General features: G+C 44.7%; 1 protein-coding gene across 30 annotated transcripts in view; it reads right to left on the reverse strand.

The window, feature by feature from the left end:
• The window catches only part of KMT2C (lysine methyltransferase 2C), a 269,112-nt gene extending 252,505 nt beyond the window's left edge, over positions 1–16,607 (reverse strand). For 25 of the 30 annotated variants that reach the window (XM_070265285.1, XM_070265298.1, XM_070265284.1 and 22 more), the window contains exon 1: positions 16,204–16,364. In XM_070265285.1, the coding sequence (XP_070121386.1) occupies positions 16,204–16,364 (161 nt within the window). Of the gene's footprint in view, positions 1–16,203 lie in introns of all 30 variants that reach the window. The other 5 variants (XM_070265295.1, XM_070265289.1, XM_023640049.2 and 2 more) reach the window with 2 other exon arrangements.
• Positions 16,608–18,429: the final 1,822 nt, after the last annotated feature.

Genomic DNA, 18,429 nt, shown 5'->3' on the forward strand with positions numbered 1-18,429 from the left:
ATACTATAATAAGTGAGTTTATCAAGAGAATAGAGTATAAGACCCATATATCAAAACCAATTATACTTCAAGAGTTGAGCCCAATCTCTCTCCCCTACGGCAAAACCCCCTGTAGTAGCACCCCTAAATAAAGTCTTATCATCTTTAAAAAAAGTTTTATTTCTATATGCTACCCACAATTTACCAAAAAATTAAGAAAACAATTCCATTTACAACAGCATGAAAAAGAATTAAATAAATTTAACAACAACAAAAAAGCATAAGACCTATACAATGAAAACTATAAAATATTGCTGAAAGAAGTTAAAGACCAAAACGAAGAGATGCGTCATTTCATAGATTGGAAGAGTAAGCTATCAATTCTCTCAAACGTGATCCACAGACTCGATGTCATCCCTATAAAAATCCCGATGGACTTTTTGTAGGAACTGGCAAACTGACCATAAAATTTGTACGGAAATGCAAAAGACCTATAATAGGCAAAACAATTTCGGAAAAGAAGGATAAAGTTGGGGGAATTACACCACCTGATTTTTACAATAAAGCTGTAGTACTGGCATAAGGATAAACACACAGATCAATGGAACAGAACAAAGTCCAGAAATAAACCCACACATTTATAATCAAGTGATTTTCAACAAAGGTGCCATGACAATTCAATGAAAAAAAGACAGTCTTTCCAACAAATGGTGCTGGAACAACTGTACATCCATATACAAAATAACTAACTTAGACCTTACCTCACACCATACACAAAAATTAACTCAACGTGTATCACTGACCTTAATGTAAAACCCAACACTATAAAAGCTTCTAGAAGTAAACACAGGAGATCTTTGAGATCTTGTGATAGGCAAAGAGCTCTTAGATATGACCCCAAAAGCACAATCCATAATGGAAAAAAAATGATACACTGGACTTCACCAAAATTAGAAACCTTAGCATTTCAAAAGACTCAATTAAGAAATGAAAAGAACAAGCCACAAACCGGAAGAAAATACCTGCAAATCATATAACTCATAAAGGACTTGTATCAAAAATATACTTAAAGAGGCAAAACTACGGAAAAAGTAAAAAAAAAAAAAAAAAAGGCAGTGGTTGCCAGGGCTTAGTGGAAAGGGAGGGATGAATAGGAGAAGCAAAGAGGATTTTTAGGGCAGCGAAACTACTCTGTATTCTATAACGGTGGTTACATGACATCATACATTTGTGAAAACCCATGTTCTGACATACAACAAACCCATAGAACACCAAGAGTGAACGCTAATGTAAACTATGGGCTTTGGGTGATAATGATGTGTCAAGGCAGGTTCATCAGCTGTAACAACTGTACCACTCTGGTGAGGTACGTTGATAACGGGGGCCCTGAGGGGGCGCAGCAGCAGAAGGTATATAAGAAATCTCTATATCTTCCTTTCAGTTTTGCTGTGAACCTAACACTGCTCTAAAAAGAATAAAGTCTAATGTATACATACAAATACAAAAGAACTCTTACCACCCAAAAACAAGACATAAAACCCCCCAAAATGGGGTAAAGATTTGAATTGATACTTCACCAAAGAAGACAAAGAAATGGTAAAGAAGCATTTGAAATGATGCTCAACATCATAATCATTCGGGAAATGCAAATTAAAACCACAATGAGATATCCACACATACCAGCTAGAATGGCTAAAATCAAAAAGATAGAATTCCAAGCATTAGCAGGGATGTGAACTTTCATATAATGCTAATGAGAACGTAAAATGGTACAGGGACCTTGGAAAACTGGAAGTTTCTGAAAAAGTTAAACACACACTAATCATACAACCAAGCAATTTCTATTGCTAGGTATCTACCCAGAGAAATTAAAACAGTTATCCAAAGACACGGACACAAACGTTCACAGCAGCATTATTCACAGAGGACAAAAAACTGGAAACAATCTCAATGTCCATCAACTAATGAATCAATAAACACAATGTGCTACATCCAGACAATGGAATGCTACTCGCCAACATAAAGAAACAAACTGTTACTCCAAGCAACAATATGGATAGACCTCAGACACTCCTCCAGGCATAGGTCTCACATTCGGTTGTTAGCTAATGGAACCTAGGATAAATACCAGTAACTGGTAAAGAGACTAATGTCTCCTGATCTTAAAGTGTAATCTCAGATGTCAAACTTGCCTGTTGGCACTTAATTTCCTAATCCATAAATTGAAAACATTGGAATAGGGGCCAGCCCAGTGGCACAGCAGTTAAGTCGGCACATTCTGCTTCAGCAGTCCGGGGTTCGCAGGTTCGGATCCCGGGTACGGACATGGCACCACTTGACAAGCCATGCTGTGGTAAGCGTCCCACATATAAAGTAGAGGAAGATGGGCACGGATGTTAGCTCAGGGCCAGTCTTTCTCCGCAAAAAGAGGAGGATTGGCAGCAGATGTTAGCTCAAGGCTAATCCTCCTCAAAAAAAAAAGAAAAGAAAAGAAAACATTGGAATACATGACTCTGAGGTTCTTTCTAGTTCTCAGGTTGGATAATTTGAAAACGAAAGTGAGGCAAATAGTATTTCTTGATGAAAAAGAGTACAGTAGCCGGCCTGGTGGCGCAGCAAAGTCCGCACGTTCTGCTTCAGCAGCCCGGGGTTGGCAGGTTCGGATCCTGGGTACGGACATGGCACCACTTGGCAAGCCCTGCTGTGGCAGGCATCCGACGTATAAAGTAGAGGAAGAAGGGCATGGATGTTAGCTCAGGGCCAGTCTTCCTCAGCGTAAAGAGGAGAATTGGTAGCAGTTAGCTCAGGGCTAATCTTCCTCAAAAAAAAAAAACAGAGTACACAGTCAATCAGTTTGGGTTCTCATTCTGGTCCCTGTGACATGACAAATGGGATATATACTCCCTCCATACCATCTTCCCAGTTGTTGCCCAGGTGATTTTTCTAACCCAAATACAAGGTTACTCTTCTATTTAAAATCTTCAATGGTTCCCTATTGCCTACAATAAAAATTTAAAATTCCCAATTTATTTTCCCTTCCCCATTTTCTCACATACTGGACTAGAGGTTCTAGTTTTTTGGCTCTTGAGCATTTTATTATTTTTTTCAGCTTTACTGAGGTATAATTGACAAATAAAATTCTAAGATATTTGAAGTGTACATCATGATGATTTGATATTATCCTTTCACACACACATTGTGAAAGGATTCTTCCCCTCTAGTTAATTAATAGATCCATCACCTCACATATTTCTTTTTCTTTTTTTTTTTTTGGTGAGAACATTTAAGTTCTATTTCTTAGCAAATTTCAATTATATAATACAATGTTATCAACTATAGTCACCAGGTTTCACACTATATCCTCAAACATTATTCATTTCATAGCTAAAAGTTGGACTAGAATTTCTTAAAAAGCAAAGACCAGAGTCAGACACATGTGGATTCCAATTGCGACTCAATCACTTACCAGCTATGTGATCTTCCTGAAGCTTGGCTCCTTCATCTCTAACTGGAACCAAAGATTCTACTGCATGTAACTGTTTAGTCTCAAATGAGCTAACTTCTCGTACACACAGGAGTGCCTAACCCACAAGGGCCATGTACTAGTTCCTCACTCCCACCATTCTCTTCAGTGAAGTTGGTTTTCATGCTTCAAGACTCAACTTAGATGTTTTGTGTTTTCAATAGCTCCGTCTTAAGTTCTTCCTTCTCTGAGCTTCTTCAGTACTTTGAGCAATCTTCCACTGCAGCATTTGTTCTTGTGCATTATAGTTTGCATGGAAGTGACAGAAACTGAGGGTAGGGACTGTGTCTTATTTTGGTTTCTCCAGTGTACAATGCATAGTAGATGCTCAGTAACACCTTCCTTGGGTGGTTAATAAGAAAACAAATGGACAAAGTAACTCTGAAAAGAAAACACATGCTTTAATAACTTACTTTGAAAAAAGATTTTGTCACCCTTAATCTCACTAACATTACACAGCAATTTTAGTATTTGATTCCTTCCCTCCTTTCATGTGGGTGGGAGAAAGAAAGCACAAAACACAGTAGAGAAAGAATCAGGAAGCCAAGCCCTATGCCTCCTATATTATTTCTCCCTCTGGCAAATGTTTTTCTATCTAATAGTATTATTAAACACACCCCGTAAATTATTACGTTGTAGTACAACAGTGCACCAGATGGTGATATTCAATTACAGGTAACAAAACATACTCCATATTCAAAGATGAACTTTTGGGCTCAAATAGGTCTGACCCTCTGCGGTGTTCATTAGTGTTCTTCACCAAATATTTCCAGTTCTCCCTGCCCCCTTGAAGTTAGGTGCTACCACCCGACTTCCCCGGGCCCATGAAATGTAAACAGAGCTGCTTATGCCACTTCTGGAGAGTCTTTAGGAGCCAGAGCACTATCAACCATGTTCTCTTTTTCCTGCCTTGGCAACTGTGGAAGGAAGAGATTGTCCCCCTCAGCCTGGGTAGAGATGCTGTGGAGTAAAGCTCCCAAGCCAGCTCATGATGAACTTGTAGCATGAGCAAGAAATAAACTTTTGTTGACTCAAGCCACTAAGAACCAAGGTTGTTTGTTACCCCTGCATATTCTAGATTTTTTTTTTAAAGACTTTATTTTTTCCTTTTTCTCCCCAAAGCCCCCCGGTACATAGTTGTTTATTTTTAGTTGTGGGTCCTTCTACTTGTGGCATGTGGTATGCCGCCTCAGCATGGCCTGATGAGCAGTGCCATGTCCGCGCCCAGGATGTGAACCGGCGAAACTCTGGGCCACTGAAGGGGAGCTCGTAAACTTAACCACTTGGCCACGGGGCCGGCCCTATTCTAGATATTCTGACATACACCTAAAAAGGAATTTAGTATTTCTCTACATCACCCCCATCTCTAGTTTTGAGAATGTTCTGCACAAAGTTAGGATTCAGGTTTATTAGCAAACTTTTTAAACATAGTATGAATTTTCAAATATTTTTAAAGAGGGAAAAAAGATAGTTCAACAGTTAGCAGGACAACAAAATATTTTCAATGAAAAAATTTCAAAAATTGAAGTAATGGCACACAAAAAGGCTAAGGTACAGGGGTAGTATATTAATGGCAGCATGCTATCACTCCCAAAATAAATACTTCTACTACTTTTGCACCCTGCTGAGACCAAAACCTAGGGACTCTTCTGTTTAAAACCTTCAACAGCACATTGCAAGCAGTCACTACCAATCAGCTGGGGCCAGCCCTCAATATGAAATCTATCTGCCACCCCAAGTGGTTCAATATCATCATTCTCACACACAAGAAAATCTAGGCCTATGAGGATAAACCGGTTGCTCAAAGTGGTGGAAACCACTGGCTGTTTCCGCAATGCCCACTCCTACCCTTAGTAACAACACTCTAAATCTGTTCTAGGCAGCAAGGTACTCAGCTAAAGGATTACATTCCCAGCCTCCTTTGCAGCTACGTGTTTATACATAACCTGAAACATATGGTACTTCTCAGAAGAGTGTTTTAAAGGGAGGGATTGTTCCCTTGGTATACTGTTCCTCCATTCTACTTCATAGGACATGGATAGGGCTCTAGTAACCATCATGGAATCTGAGAGCAAAGGCCGTATCCTAGAGAAGTCTGAAGAGCAAGATAAAAGGAGCCAAGTCCTACATGATTTTGCAGTGCAGAGGTACCATACCAGCCCAAGCACCTGCCCTCCAGACTTTGATATGAGAGAAATAAGCACTCCTATTCAAGTCATTATTATTTGGGGGTTTTCTATCACATAAAGACAAATGTAATCCAGGCCCAGGAATAGAACCCAGGCATTCTGACATAAAGTCCATGACACTCCAAATATATATGAGATCTCTGTATAAGTCAAAAAAGTAAAAATCATACCTTTTTGAAGGTTGATTATCAATTATTTTATTTTCCCATTATATAGTATCTAATTATAGTCCAATAGTCCAATCTACACTGTGACAACTACGTTTTTAATACCATTTAAATTCCCCAATAATAAAATTCCATCTCTATTTCAAAATACCTTAGTGAAGTAAGAGGCAGAGGGTAGGGGCAGCCTCATTTAACTATCTCAATAAAAGAAGTTAGAAAACAATAACACGGGGCGGGCCCTGTAGCACAGTAGTTAAGTTTGCACACTCAGCTTCAGTGGCCTGGGGTTCAGAGGTTCAGATCCCAGGCACGAACCTACACACCACTCATCAAGCCATGCCATGGTGATGTCCCACATACAAAATAGAGGAAGACTGGCAACAGATGTTAGCTCAGGGTGAATCTTCCTCACTAAGAATAAAAAACAATTTAAATCAAAAGAAAAAAGAAAACAACTTTCATCATTTGTGTCTCAAATATTTTTTGTTAGAGTCCCTTAATACACAAAACTGCTTCTACTCTATATTGCTGTACAACAAACCACCACAAATTCTAACAGATTAAGACAACCACCATTTTATTTATTCACAATTTTGCAACCTGGGCTGGGCCCACCTGGCTGGTTCCTCTCCGAGTCTTACTGGTAGTCACTTTTGTAGCAGTATTGAATAGGCAAGTTGACTAGGGCTGAACTCAGCGGGGACACTGGGATAGTCAGGCATCTCTCTTTCCATGCATTCTCAGGATCCCTCCCACACCACGTGGTCTCTCCAGCAGGGGACGACCTAGCTTCTTGTGTGGCAACTCAGGGCTCCCAAGCATGCAAAAGGAGAATTTCCAGGCCTAAAACTTAGGCCCCAAACTAGCACCGTGTCATTTCTGCTGCATTCAGCTGGTTACAGTGAGTCATAAGGTTAGCCAGGATACAAGGGGAGGTAACTATACAACAGCATGAATGCCAGGAGGCACATTCACTGGGGGTCACCGATAGAACAGGCTGCCTTCTCTCCCTTTAATTACCATACAGGTTAGCACCTTGATGCATGACCTCTAGCATGTTACAGGCTTTCTGGGGCTCAGCTGTCTGTAGAATGAGGGATTAGACTAAATTTCTTGGAATTCTCATCCTGTTTTAATATTCTCTAACTCTGTAAGTACATAAGTCTGATATGAGAAAAACCCGGCCATACTAACCAAATGCTTCAACCCTGGTAGAAGAATTCAATGATGTGAGCTTTAAGGAAAGGAATATGGTTATTCTTTTTTCATATTGTTATTTTATATGCAACAGGGTGCTTACTCCAAGCATGTGGTGTATGTCATAAGGATCCCAAAGATCAGGAAATTGGGGAAGTTTTTTTTTTTTTGCTAGGCTCCACTAAAAGATGGAATTAAGAACAAAACCACACAGACTTCACTATGATCATCAACTATGCTGCTTCTAATGTAAATAGATTACACTGAGGCATAAAGATTACAAGTGAACCAGTATAGGGCCAGCCCAGTGGCCCAGCAGTTAAGTACACACATTCTGCTTCGGCAGCCCAGAGTCTGCTGGTTCGGATCCCAGGTGCAGACCTACACACTGCTTGTCAAGCCAGGCCACGGCAGGCGTCCCACATATAAAGTAGAGGAAGATGGGTATGGATGTTAGCTCAGGGGTAATCTTTCTCAGAAAAAAAAAGTGAACCAGTATAAAAGATGTAAGAAATTATTTTAAAATCACCTAATAATAAGTCTTATTTAGGGAGACCTACTAAAAAAAAACTGTGGTCACCAGAGTTGTAATATAATAAGATCACTATGACAATATTCACAAGTCTGGGTAATGAAATTTTTTTAAATGATTTTGTAATACCATTACTACATATACAGCTTCTAGAGAATTGCTTTGGTTGTTTCTCATGTGTTACTCATAATAAGAAACATTCGATAGAGATTTCTGCTGACCTGGCCTTTTTATCTTTCTTCTTTGCCCTTTATTAGGGACATCTGTACAGAAAAGAAATCTTTATCACCCCCAATGACTACTACTTTATTTTATGCCATGGTATTTTTAGAGTGAGTCTGGCATCTCATTATATGTCTGTCACTAACAAGTTCTATATCAGTCAAACGCTTGACTGACAATAATTGATGATAGTGGCAATAACAATAACAGCAAATTCTTATAACAGCACCTCTTAATAGCACTTAGTTTGTGCCAGACATTGTTTTAAATTCTACACATATATATACGGGCCTGCCCTGTGGCCGAGTGGTTGGGTTCGCGTGCTTCGCTTCGGTGGCCCAGGGTTGGATCCAGGGCACGGACATGGCACAGCTCATCTGGCCACGGTGGGGCGGTGTCCTGCATGGCACAGCAGGAGGGACCTGCAGCTGGAATGTACAACTGTGTAGTGGGGGACTTTGAGGAGAGAAGAAAAAAAAGAGAAGATTGGCAATGGATGTTGACTCAGGTACCAATCTTTAACAAAAAGAAAAAAATTCTACACATACATAAATTCACAACTATCCTAAGCTAGGTGTGCTATTACGCCCAGTTTGCAGAAGAGGTAACAAGGCACAAAAAAATTAAGTAACTATCCAAGGTCAAACAGTTAATAAGTAGTGGAAGCTGGATTTGAATTCAGGTAATCTTGACCCCAGAATTCGTGATGTCCCCGGAAATTGGTTTTCTCCTTTGTAAAACAAGTTTATGGTTTTAAATTATTGGCTTTTTAAAAACTGCATAGATGTACATATGAAAGTATACGCTCCCCAGAAGTATTATTTACCATGTATCCTTCCAACTCATTTTCTCTTTTTTTCCCCTGCTTTTTCTCCCCACATCCCCCCAGTACATAGTTGTATATTTTAGTTGTGGGTCCTTCTAGTTGTGGCATGTGGGATGCCACCTCAGCGTGGCCTGATGAGCAGTGCCATGTTCACACCCAGGACGTGAACCGATGAAACCCTGGGCCACCGAAGCTGAGCACGCAAACTTAACCACTCGGCCACGGGGCCGGCCCCTCCAACTCATTTTCTATGCACAAACTATATATATATTCTGGGTTTGCATGCTTTTTACAAAATAGAGTTAGTACCAAACTTACACACTTTCCAACTCTTGGAAATTTTTTCCTCAAGTCAACAAATGTACCAGAGACATTCTCCCACTTTGGTACCTACAGGTCTACCTCTCTATCCTGATGAAACTACACGGTAGGCCACTGATTGGTACTTTGCTGTTGCCAATTTTTCTCTACTAGTTTTCTATTTTTCTCGCTGCCATGAGCATCTTTTCACGTATATACTTGCCCATTTGTACTGGGAATATATTCTGATTTCCTTTCTCCTTTTTATGGGCTTTCTTGGTCTCTTTTCCTTCATTCCCAAAGGGTAAGTAAGCAGCCTAATCCTTTTACTATTTTCCACACACTCTCCATATTCTCAGCGATTTTGGGTAAATCACATCTTTAACTGCATATCCTAATCTAGCTCCTAAACCCCAATCCTACATCCCCCAAATACTCCCAGACATTTCTATCTTCTAGACATCTATGCTAGAAACTCCAAAGTTCCTCCTCTGCACTGGCTGAAGTCTCTCTTCCTTTCCAGCCACACTATAAACCCACCCTGTTCCTTGATCACTGCACAGCTCGACTACTGCAACAGCCTCTTATCTCTGCCTCCAGGTAATGCCTCTCTTTATATTATTACCAGGGTGATTTTCCTATAATAGCCATCATCAAGTCACCAAGTATTAGAGTACCCACTTTCAACTGTATAAAATGCAACACAGAATACAAAGTAATTTAATCACATTTCTGTCCTCAGGAAGACTGCAAATATCTCCTTTTAAAACTTTTTTTTTTTAAAGATTTTACTTTTTCCTTTTTCTCCCCAAAGCCCCCCAGTACATAGTTGTATATTCTTCATTGGGGGTCCTTCTAGTTGTGGCATACGGGACGCTGCCTCAGCGTGGTTCGATGAGCAGCGCCATGTCCACGCCCAGGAGATTCGAACCAACGAAATACTGGGCCGCCTGCAGCAGGGCGCACAAACTTAACCACTCGGCCATGGGGCCAGCCCCTCCTTTTAAAACTTTAATTTAAAAAATAAAATAAAAATCGGGCTGGCCCCGTGGCCGAGTGGTTAAGTTCACGCACTCCACTTCAGCAGCCTAGGGTTTCGCCAGTTAAGATCCTGGGCACAGAGCACTGTTTACAATAGCCAAGACGTGGAAGCAACCTAAGTGCCCATCAACAGACAAATGGATAAAGAAGATGTGGTACATATATACAATGGAATACTACTCAGCTGCGAAACAGAACAAAATCATTCCATTTGCAATAACATGGATGGACCTTGAGAGAATTATGTTAAGTGAAATAAGCCAGCAAGAGAAAGATAATCTGTGTATGACCCCACTCATATGAGGAATTTAAAACTATGGACCAAGAACAGTTTAGTGGATACCAAGGGAAAGGTGGGGTGGGGGGTGGGCACAAAGGGTGAAGTGGTGCACCTACAACATGACTGACAAACATTAATGTACAATTGAAATTTCACAAGATTGTAACCTATCAATAACTCAATAAAAAAAAAATTTTAAACCCCCAAAAAAAAAAAAAAGATCATGGGCACGGACAAGGCACCACTCGTCAGGCCACGCTGAGGCGGCATTCCACATGCGACAGCTAGAAGGACCCACAACTAAAAATATACAACTATGTACTGGGGGGCTTTGTGAAGAAGAAGGAAAAATAAAACATTTTAAAATAAATAAATAATAAAATAAAATAACCTGGGCATAAAGCAGAAGCTGAAGACCTGCAGCCCACTAGTCATCCACAGATTAAACCTAGCCCACAAGGCGTAGTCCCAAACAGTGTTTTAGATCTTAAGTGATGGGAAATACTTAAAAACCCAGAGGTTTCACATAAAAATCCAAGTTTGCTGCCTCTGTTGAAAAACCTGAGTATCTAGAAACAGTATCTCAGAGTCTCATACCGCAACCATCAGCCAGAATTGTCTATCAGTTGCACCGAAGCAAAGTAGAAAGACCCCTAGGAATCTCCAGGCTGTTTTTACTCACCACTTTCTCCCCAACCAAGGCCTTAAGTGTCAGGTGTCATCCAGGATCTTATAAGCTGCCATAACTCATTTAAATTATCTGCCTGGTCCCTTTAAACAGTTTATACCCTCTGGACTATAAAGGAAAAACTCATTAGCCTGGTACTCGAGGACCCTCACAGCATGGCCCCAACCCCCACATTAAGCCTCTGTCCTAGTCACACTCCACCACGAAAACACCTTTTACACTTCTCTCCCCAATAATTTTCTTCATATTGTTACCTCAGAACACGCTCTCACTCGCTTCTCACTGTGTGACTACTTGGCTAAATCGGGTGGCTCCTTCAAGGTCTAATTCCAGTATCACTTCCTCCGCGTCGCCGTGGACCCCTCCTGGCCACAGCGAACCTTTGTCCAGAGTTGATGGTCCACCTCAGCATATATTCAGCACTTACACGCTCTTGGAATAACGTGCGCCAAACGAAAGATCTAAGAAGTTAGAGAAGAGTCTATTTCTCATACTTCTTAACCAGTTTCAGCATTTGTGCATCACATGTAGTTACTGCTGTCACAAAATTAACAGCAGAAGCAAAGTCAAACAATTTTCCTCTATTTTACATGAGGCTTTTTCTAGAGAAAGTGCAAAAAGAGCTGTGTCATTCCTGCTTCTCTTGTGTTCTTAAATCCTTCAAATTCTGCAAATAGACTGACGCTTCCAATTACAAATTCAAGGTTGATCTTTCTACTGTATGTTCACACTAACCACAAGCATATATTTAAACACAGGCCATCACAAAAGAAAAAAGAAATCATTCTTATTTCACTCCATAACTTTTGCAACTTATGCTACCAAGCAACTCCTTGAAAACAGCTGCTGTAGCACAAATACGATAAAGAAAATTTTAAGAGTAGAGGAAGGGATTAATCAGCTTGTTGAAATTAAAAGATGAGCCAAAACGATAAAGAAATAAGAAAGGGGGGGCTGGCCCAGTGGCGCAGCAGTTAAGTGCACGGGTTTGCCGGTTCAGATCACGGGTGCAGACATGGCACTGCTTGGCAAGCCATGCTGTGGTAAGCATCCCACATACAAAGTAGAGGAAGATGGGCAGCTCAGGGCCAGTCTTCCTCAGCAAAATGAGGAGGATTGGCAGCAGATGTTAGCTCAGGGCTAATCTTCCTCCAAAAAAAAAAAAAAAAGAAGAAATAAGAAAGGGAAACACACACACATACAATAACTGTCAAGTTTATTCTATAGCAGCCAAAAATTGTCTTCAGTCCAGACACCTCACAGATTAAAAACTACGTCAAATCATACCAAGAGTATCTCACACCTCCCCATCAGGCAAGAGCACAGAGAGAGTGTTTATGTTCCACTTTCATTTTGGAAGGTCAGTGGGGTTTCATGGAAGCCCCTTAGTCATAACTCTAAGTGGCTTAAGGATACACGGTTGGACAATCACTATCTGCCCAAGGGAAATCTGATTGTGGCCTGAGGAATAACATGCAGTTTTGCAAAAAAGGTTGGAGGAGAGGGGGAGGGTCAAGCAGTGTGTCTGGTCACCCTGCACACTGACTACAAGCCTGGCATGGTAGAATCAACTGAGCTAACAGAAAAATGTATTAAATCACTATTTTCAAAATGCAAAAATAAACTGCTCTGATACTTGTAAATTTACATGCAAATCTATGTTTATCAAGTTTACATGTCAGTAACCAATACACTGAATATAAAATTGTATATGAGACTAAAAGCATCACGTTCTCAAAGACTAGAGTTTTCATGAATAAGACCAACAACAGTACAAGAACAAACTACAATGAGATCAGGTTAGAGAACAACCACCTAACAGATGAGAGGCTGCCGTTCCTGGACAAGCTTTTCAAGTAAATTAAAACATTTCAGTGCCAGAGACCAGTAATTACAGAAAATATCCATTTATATAATTTCTTTAAAAATAAAACTATCATAAAAATTACAAATTTGTATTATCTTAAAAAGCATGAATAATGATGATATCTCTCAACTAAAACCATTGTTTTCTGAAACGGCATATATTATAAGGCAAGTTTTTTTTTTACCTTACTTCCAGTTCATAGCTATTGAAATGAGAAATTTTGTTGGGGGAGGGGCTTACAAATATACAGTAGCAAGAGTCACATGCGGCATAGCCATTTTTTGGTGATCCCTTGTATGACATCACTGGTTGTGCCTAATTTTTTTACAACAATAATGCTCAAGGTGGCTTTCTAACAGTAATTGCCCTCTGAAAAGAAAGCGGTTCAGAGTACAAAGTTCATTTAAAAAAGGTCAAGGACAGTCCCTTAGAAATCCTATCCCTACCACCTGCTGCTTCTGCACCCCCTCCACACCCACCCCATCTCGACCAGCAACTTTGTTGACTTGGTAAGAAATACAGTAGATCGTTTCCTTGGCTCCCCAATTTAGTAACATGAATACATATTTTAAGAAAGAAAAATTAAAATGAAAGCTTCAGGAAGAGTTTCCTTAACATTAATAGAAAAATAAATTGACCTCGTACATGCCTACTCCACGGCAGAAGCTTCCTCACCACGGGGAAGACCTGTACCTCTGATAAAGATTATGAGCTGCTCCAAATAATTAGACAGTCCTAGAGCTCAGGAGACTTGCTAAACAAATGTAAACTTCACTGCTCCACTTGACATGTGTACAACAGGAAATCCCTATTTATACATCTACTTTCCAAAGTCTACCTCCACGATTAATAGCTTCGGTTCAAAATTCTTGACTTTACATAGGAAACATAATTTTAAAATAATAATAGTCACTTTAAAACCAGTAACTACAGAGCGTATGCTTTTTAAATATGCTAAAACATAAAAATTATCTAAATGACACTACAAAACAAGAAAATGTTTAACTTATTTACTTAATTATTAAAAACTCAAAAATTCAAACTCAAAGAAAGTCTAACTAGCAGTGCACGGTTACCTTTTTTCTTTTAACCCAAAGACACACACACAAATCCGCTTTTAAAAGAACAGCTTCACAACGCATCTTCCCCACAGTAAAAGAGCCCACCTAGTGACCGTCTAAATGACACCTACAATTTAAAATCCTTTATCTCCATTGCACTTCACAAATAATACAAATTTTCATTCCTTAAATAATTACTTGCAACTCCACATAACTTGCGCATTTACACATCTAAGTTACATTTGTTACACAGTAGTTTCACTTTCAGGGTCTAGACTACCCAACTAACTACAGGGTTTTTCCTGTGTGTATCCTAGTACCGTGTGGAGACTCACAACTGAAAACTCTTCTCTTCGCTTTCCATTTCACATATTAGTTCCCATTTACATGTTTCTAAAACAACTGGAGATTCCATTCCCTTCAAAAGACACTCCTAATTTTAAAGAATTCACTGAAAAGTCTGCGACCATCAAAGTTACCACTAGACTTAATTTCCTATAAGGAATGCCGTCCCAGCTCTCAAATCTTAAGCTTTAGAATTGTTCTAAACATTTTTCCAAAGTGTTGATGTTTTTATATTGCTAGATCAGTGGCAGTGTGTAGAAATTTTTTAACTTCTCAAATGGCTACCATTTTCTTCGTTCATAATACGATAAAAACTAAAATAAAGTAGTAATACCCTAAATCAGCCTTTCTTTCAGTGCACCCAGGAATCTCAAGGGAAGTGTGTGTGTGAGTGTGTGTGTGGGTGGGTGGGTGTGAGTGGGTGAGGGGCGTGACAACATAACTAGGTCTACTCTTTCTAGAGTAAGAATTTAAAACACACGATAATCCCAAAGTAACGTTTAGAAAGAAGCCAAGAAACGCTTTCCAAATAGTGAAAATGGGAAGCAATCAAATTAAAACGATCATATGGCCTGATATGTGTTGCTTTAAAGGACGCAAAAGAGTGGCAAAGAAGTTTAAAGTTACTTAAAACTCCACCTTCCTTCTCCAAATTTCAGTTCATACAGGAAAAACAATGGCATTTTCTACCGGCCGTTACATTATAACTCAAGTGAGATAATGCCCTCTAACTTTGTATCACAAAGAAGCTAATGCAATAACGTACACATCCTGTACATGCTTCCCTCACGGTCTGTCACAGCTGAGTAAGAGCTGGCAACAAAATATGGAGGCAAGTTGAAGGCCTGAATCATGTTCATAGTAAAAGGACAGCCAAGCAAAGAAGCCTACCCAGCGCAGGGCTCCACGGGGTTCCCACACCCTGCTCTGCTCTGCCTCAGTAACACTCCATTTCTACTATGTATCTCCCAACGCAACAATCACATTACCGAACGAATGCACCGGACAACAACAACAAAAAACCCGGACTAGCCACAAATGTGCTGCTTTCCTCCGCGTCCGCCACCAACAGCTCAATGGGATGATCGTACAATGAAATGAGTAAGCGATCCACACCACTCTGCAACTTGGAAAGAGGCTCGCCGACCTTCCCAGCACCCTCCGGAGGCCCCGGAGCCGAGCGACCGCGACCCGGAGCGGCGTCTCCACGGCCAGGCAAAGTTGCCGGATAACCATTTTGTAAAGGACGGCTCTAGACACCGGATAACCCGGGGCACGCTCGAAAACAACCGAAACCTATCCGTGCCCCGGCCACGGCTCGGAGTCGACGCCTGCAGTGTAGCCTCGGCCCCGGTTCCGTCTGCTCTCGATCCAGATCGGCGTGCTCCCCCACCGTGGTCTGCGAGGGGACCCCCGGCCGCGCGGTCCCCCGGGAGCGGGGCTTTCGGGGGCGGCCGCGCGGCTCGGGGGGCGGAGAGGAGGAAGTCCGACGACTTCCTAACGCACCATCCCGGGGGGCGAGCCCGGGCCGGGCCGAGGAAAGTTACGGCAGCCGCTCGCCGACAAAGCGCCGCCCGCGCCCCCGGCCCCGCGCCCACCTGGCCGGGCGTTTGACAGCTCCGCGCGGGCCCGGCGCGGCCACCCGGCGGCCCGGCTGAGCGCGGGGCGGGGGTGAGAGACCCAGCTCGCTAGGTCGGGCGGGATCGACGAGAAATTTCTCCGGAGAGCGCAGCCCCGGCGAAACCCGGCGCCGGGGCCCAACTCCAAAGTAAAGTGCGGCGGCGGGCGGAGTGCGGCGGGCGGGCGGCGCGGGGCCGGGCGGCGGGCGGGCGGAGGGCCCGGGCCGGAGACGCGCGGCGGCGGCCCCACCCCCACCGCGGGGGCGGCGGGCGCGCGGGGGCGGCGGCGGCGGGCGGGCGCGCCGGTGACAGCTCCGGCCCGGCGCCGCGGCTGGCTCCCGGCCTGGCTCCCTCACACTCAACTTACTTCTTTCTGGCTCTCTGGAAAGGGGAAGCGCCATCTTTGCGAGGCCGGCCCCGAGGTCTTTTGTCTGCGGCTGCGGGGCTCGGGGCCGGGGCTCCGGGCTCCTCGGGGGGTGGTGGCGGCGGCTGCGGCTGCTCCGCGCTCTTGTCCTCCTCCGACGACATCCTAGTCACCAGGAAAGACACATGGATCCCGGTCCTCCTCCGGGGGGGCTCCTCCCGCCGCCGCCGCCGCGGCCGCCGCCGCCGCTGCTGCTCGGGTTCCTCCTCCCCGGCTCAGTCTCTCGCATTTCCCGCAGCCCCGGGAGCAGCAGCAGGTACCGGGAGAGGCGGCAACATGGAGCGAGCAGGACACGCACTCACACACATAGGCGCGGGCGCGCGCACCTCGGCGCGCAGGGGCCGGGCGGGGGGCGGCGGGCGGGGCGCGGAGGGAGGGGCCGGCCGGCCGGGGCGGGGAGGTGCGGGCGGCGGCGGGCGGGGCGCGGGCGGGGGCCGGGCGCGGTGCGGGCCGCGCGGTGCGGGCGGGCGGGCGGGCGCGCGGGGCGGGGCTCTGAGGGCCGAGGGCGCCGGCCGGGGTCCCCGCGCGCCCCTCCCCCGGCCGGCCGCCTGCCTGACCGCCCGCCCGCCCGCCCGCCCGCGGCGGGGAGGAGAAAGGGGCCGCGGCGCGGGGAGCGGAGGGCCCGCGGGCCGGCGCGGGGCGGGCGGGCGGGCCGGGGTCGCGTCCCCGCCGGCTCGCCTCCCCCGTGCGGGCCGCGTCAGGCCGGGCGGCGGCGGCGAAGTTTTGACAGCTGCTCCAGTTGTTGTTGTGGGTTCCGGGCTGCGCGAGCGCCGGCCCCTCCGCCCGCGCCGCCCTCGGGCAGGGGAGGAGGAAGTTTTGCGGGTGTGCGTGTACCACACACAGACACACACACGAGCGTGGCCGTCGCGCGAGGGCCGCGCCGGGTCTGCCGCGGGCGCCCCGCACCACAGACCTCGCGAGCTCGCCGCCGTCTCGCCCACACACGGCCGCCCGACGCCCCCGCCCCCTCCCCCACCCGCCGGCCCCGCCGCCCCCGCCGCCCCCCGCGCGCCACCCCTGCCACTCACGGGGCTCGCTCCGCGCATGCGCCGCCCGCGGCCGCGCCGCCGCCGCTGACCTCACCGCCCCTCCCCCGCCCCCGCTCCCTCCTCCTCTGACGCGGCGGCCCGGCCGCGCCGCGACTCCGGCTCGGGCTCCGGCTCCGGCTCGGGAGAGCGCCAAGCTGCGGAGGAGGGAATCCGGGATCGGGGTCCAGGGACTCCGCGGAGGGAGAGGGAGAAAGAGGAGGGCCGCGTCCGCGCTCCAGACGCGCTGGGTCTCCCGGGACGCTCCGGCGGGGGTCGAGCGCAGGCCGCCCCCGGCGTGCCCCCGGCGGGTCCCCACGCCCGCCCCCCGGGGTGGACGGATCCGGAGGACTTCCCCAGGCTGCGAGCAGTGTGCTTTCGATTTCCTGCGTGTCTATGGGGAGAAAGAAATGGAGTGCAACTTCGTTATAATCCAATTCCAGCGAGAGTTTCGGTGTTACAACGTCATTTAAAAAATGATCCAGAGGGGGCTTAGCAAGCTGTCAGACAAAAAAGAACCATGACATTTTGGGGAAGAAACGCTGAAAGACATAATAAACCAATAAAAACCCAACCACTTGATTTTAACGTTCAGTGTGTTGTGATGAAGAGACAAAAACTGAAGTACTTCTAAGCCACCCTTTAGAATACGTAAAAATGCGAAGAGAAAAATGAGGCTAGAATTAGAAATCTGAAATAGGCACTTTCTCAGGAAGAACAGTGACAACCGTGGAATTCTGGGTTTCGTATTCCAATAGACGAGGTGCTCTCCTGTGCTTCCCTTTCCATCCACTATTGATTAATGTACGGGAGTGAAAAAATTATAGATTTGAATTGGAGGAGAGTCTTAAGACCTCTCGACCATTTGCAAAAAGATTAGGATAAACTATCATTTAATAAGCAAATGTTCTAGGCCAGGCACACTAGGCACCTTCTGATTATGATTTTTTTTCAATGTTTACAACACAATTTTAGTATAAGGTAAAAAAAAAAAAAATGCTGGTTTTTCCAGCTATGTTGTTCACCTTCCCTTCCTTCCAACAACCAGAATATAAACTTTGAATTGTGTTTCCTATTTGGGCAAAATGCACACAGTTTGATTTCCAGAGCCTATTCTGACTAAAAGCATAGTTTTTTGAAATGG

The sequence above is a fragment of the Equus caballus genome, chromosome 4 (assembly GCF_041296265.1).
Source record: "Equus caballus isolate H_3958 breed thoroughbred chromosome 4, TB-T2T, whole genome shotgun sequence".
Classification (NCBI taxonomy): domain Eukaryota; kingdom Metazoa; phylum Chordata; class Mammalia; order Perissodactyla; family Equidae; genus Equus; species Equus caballus.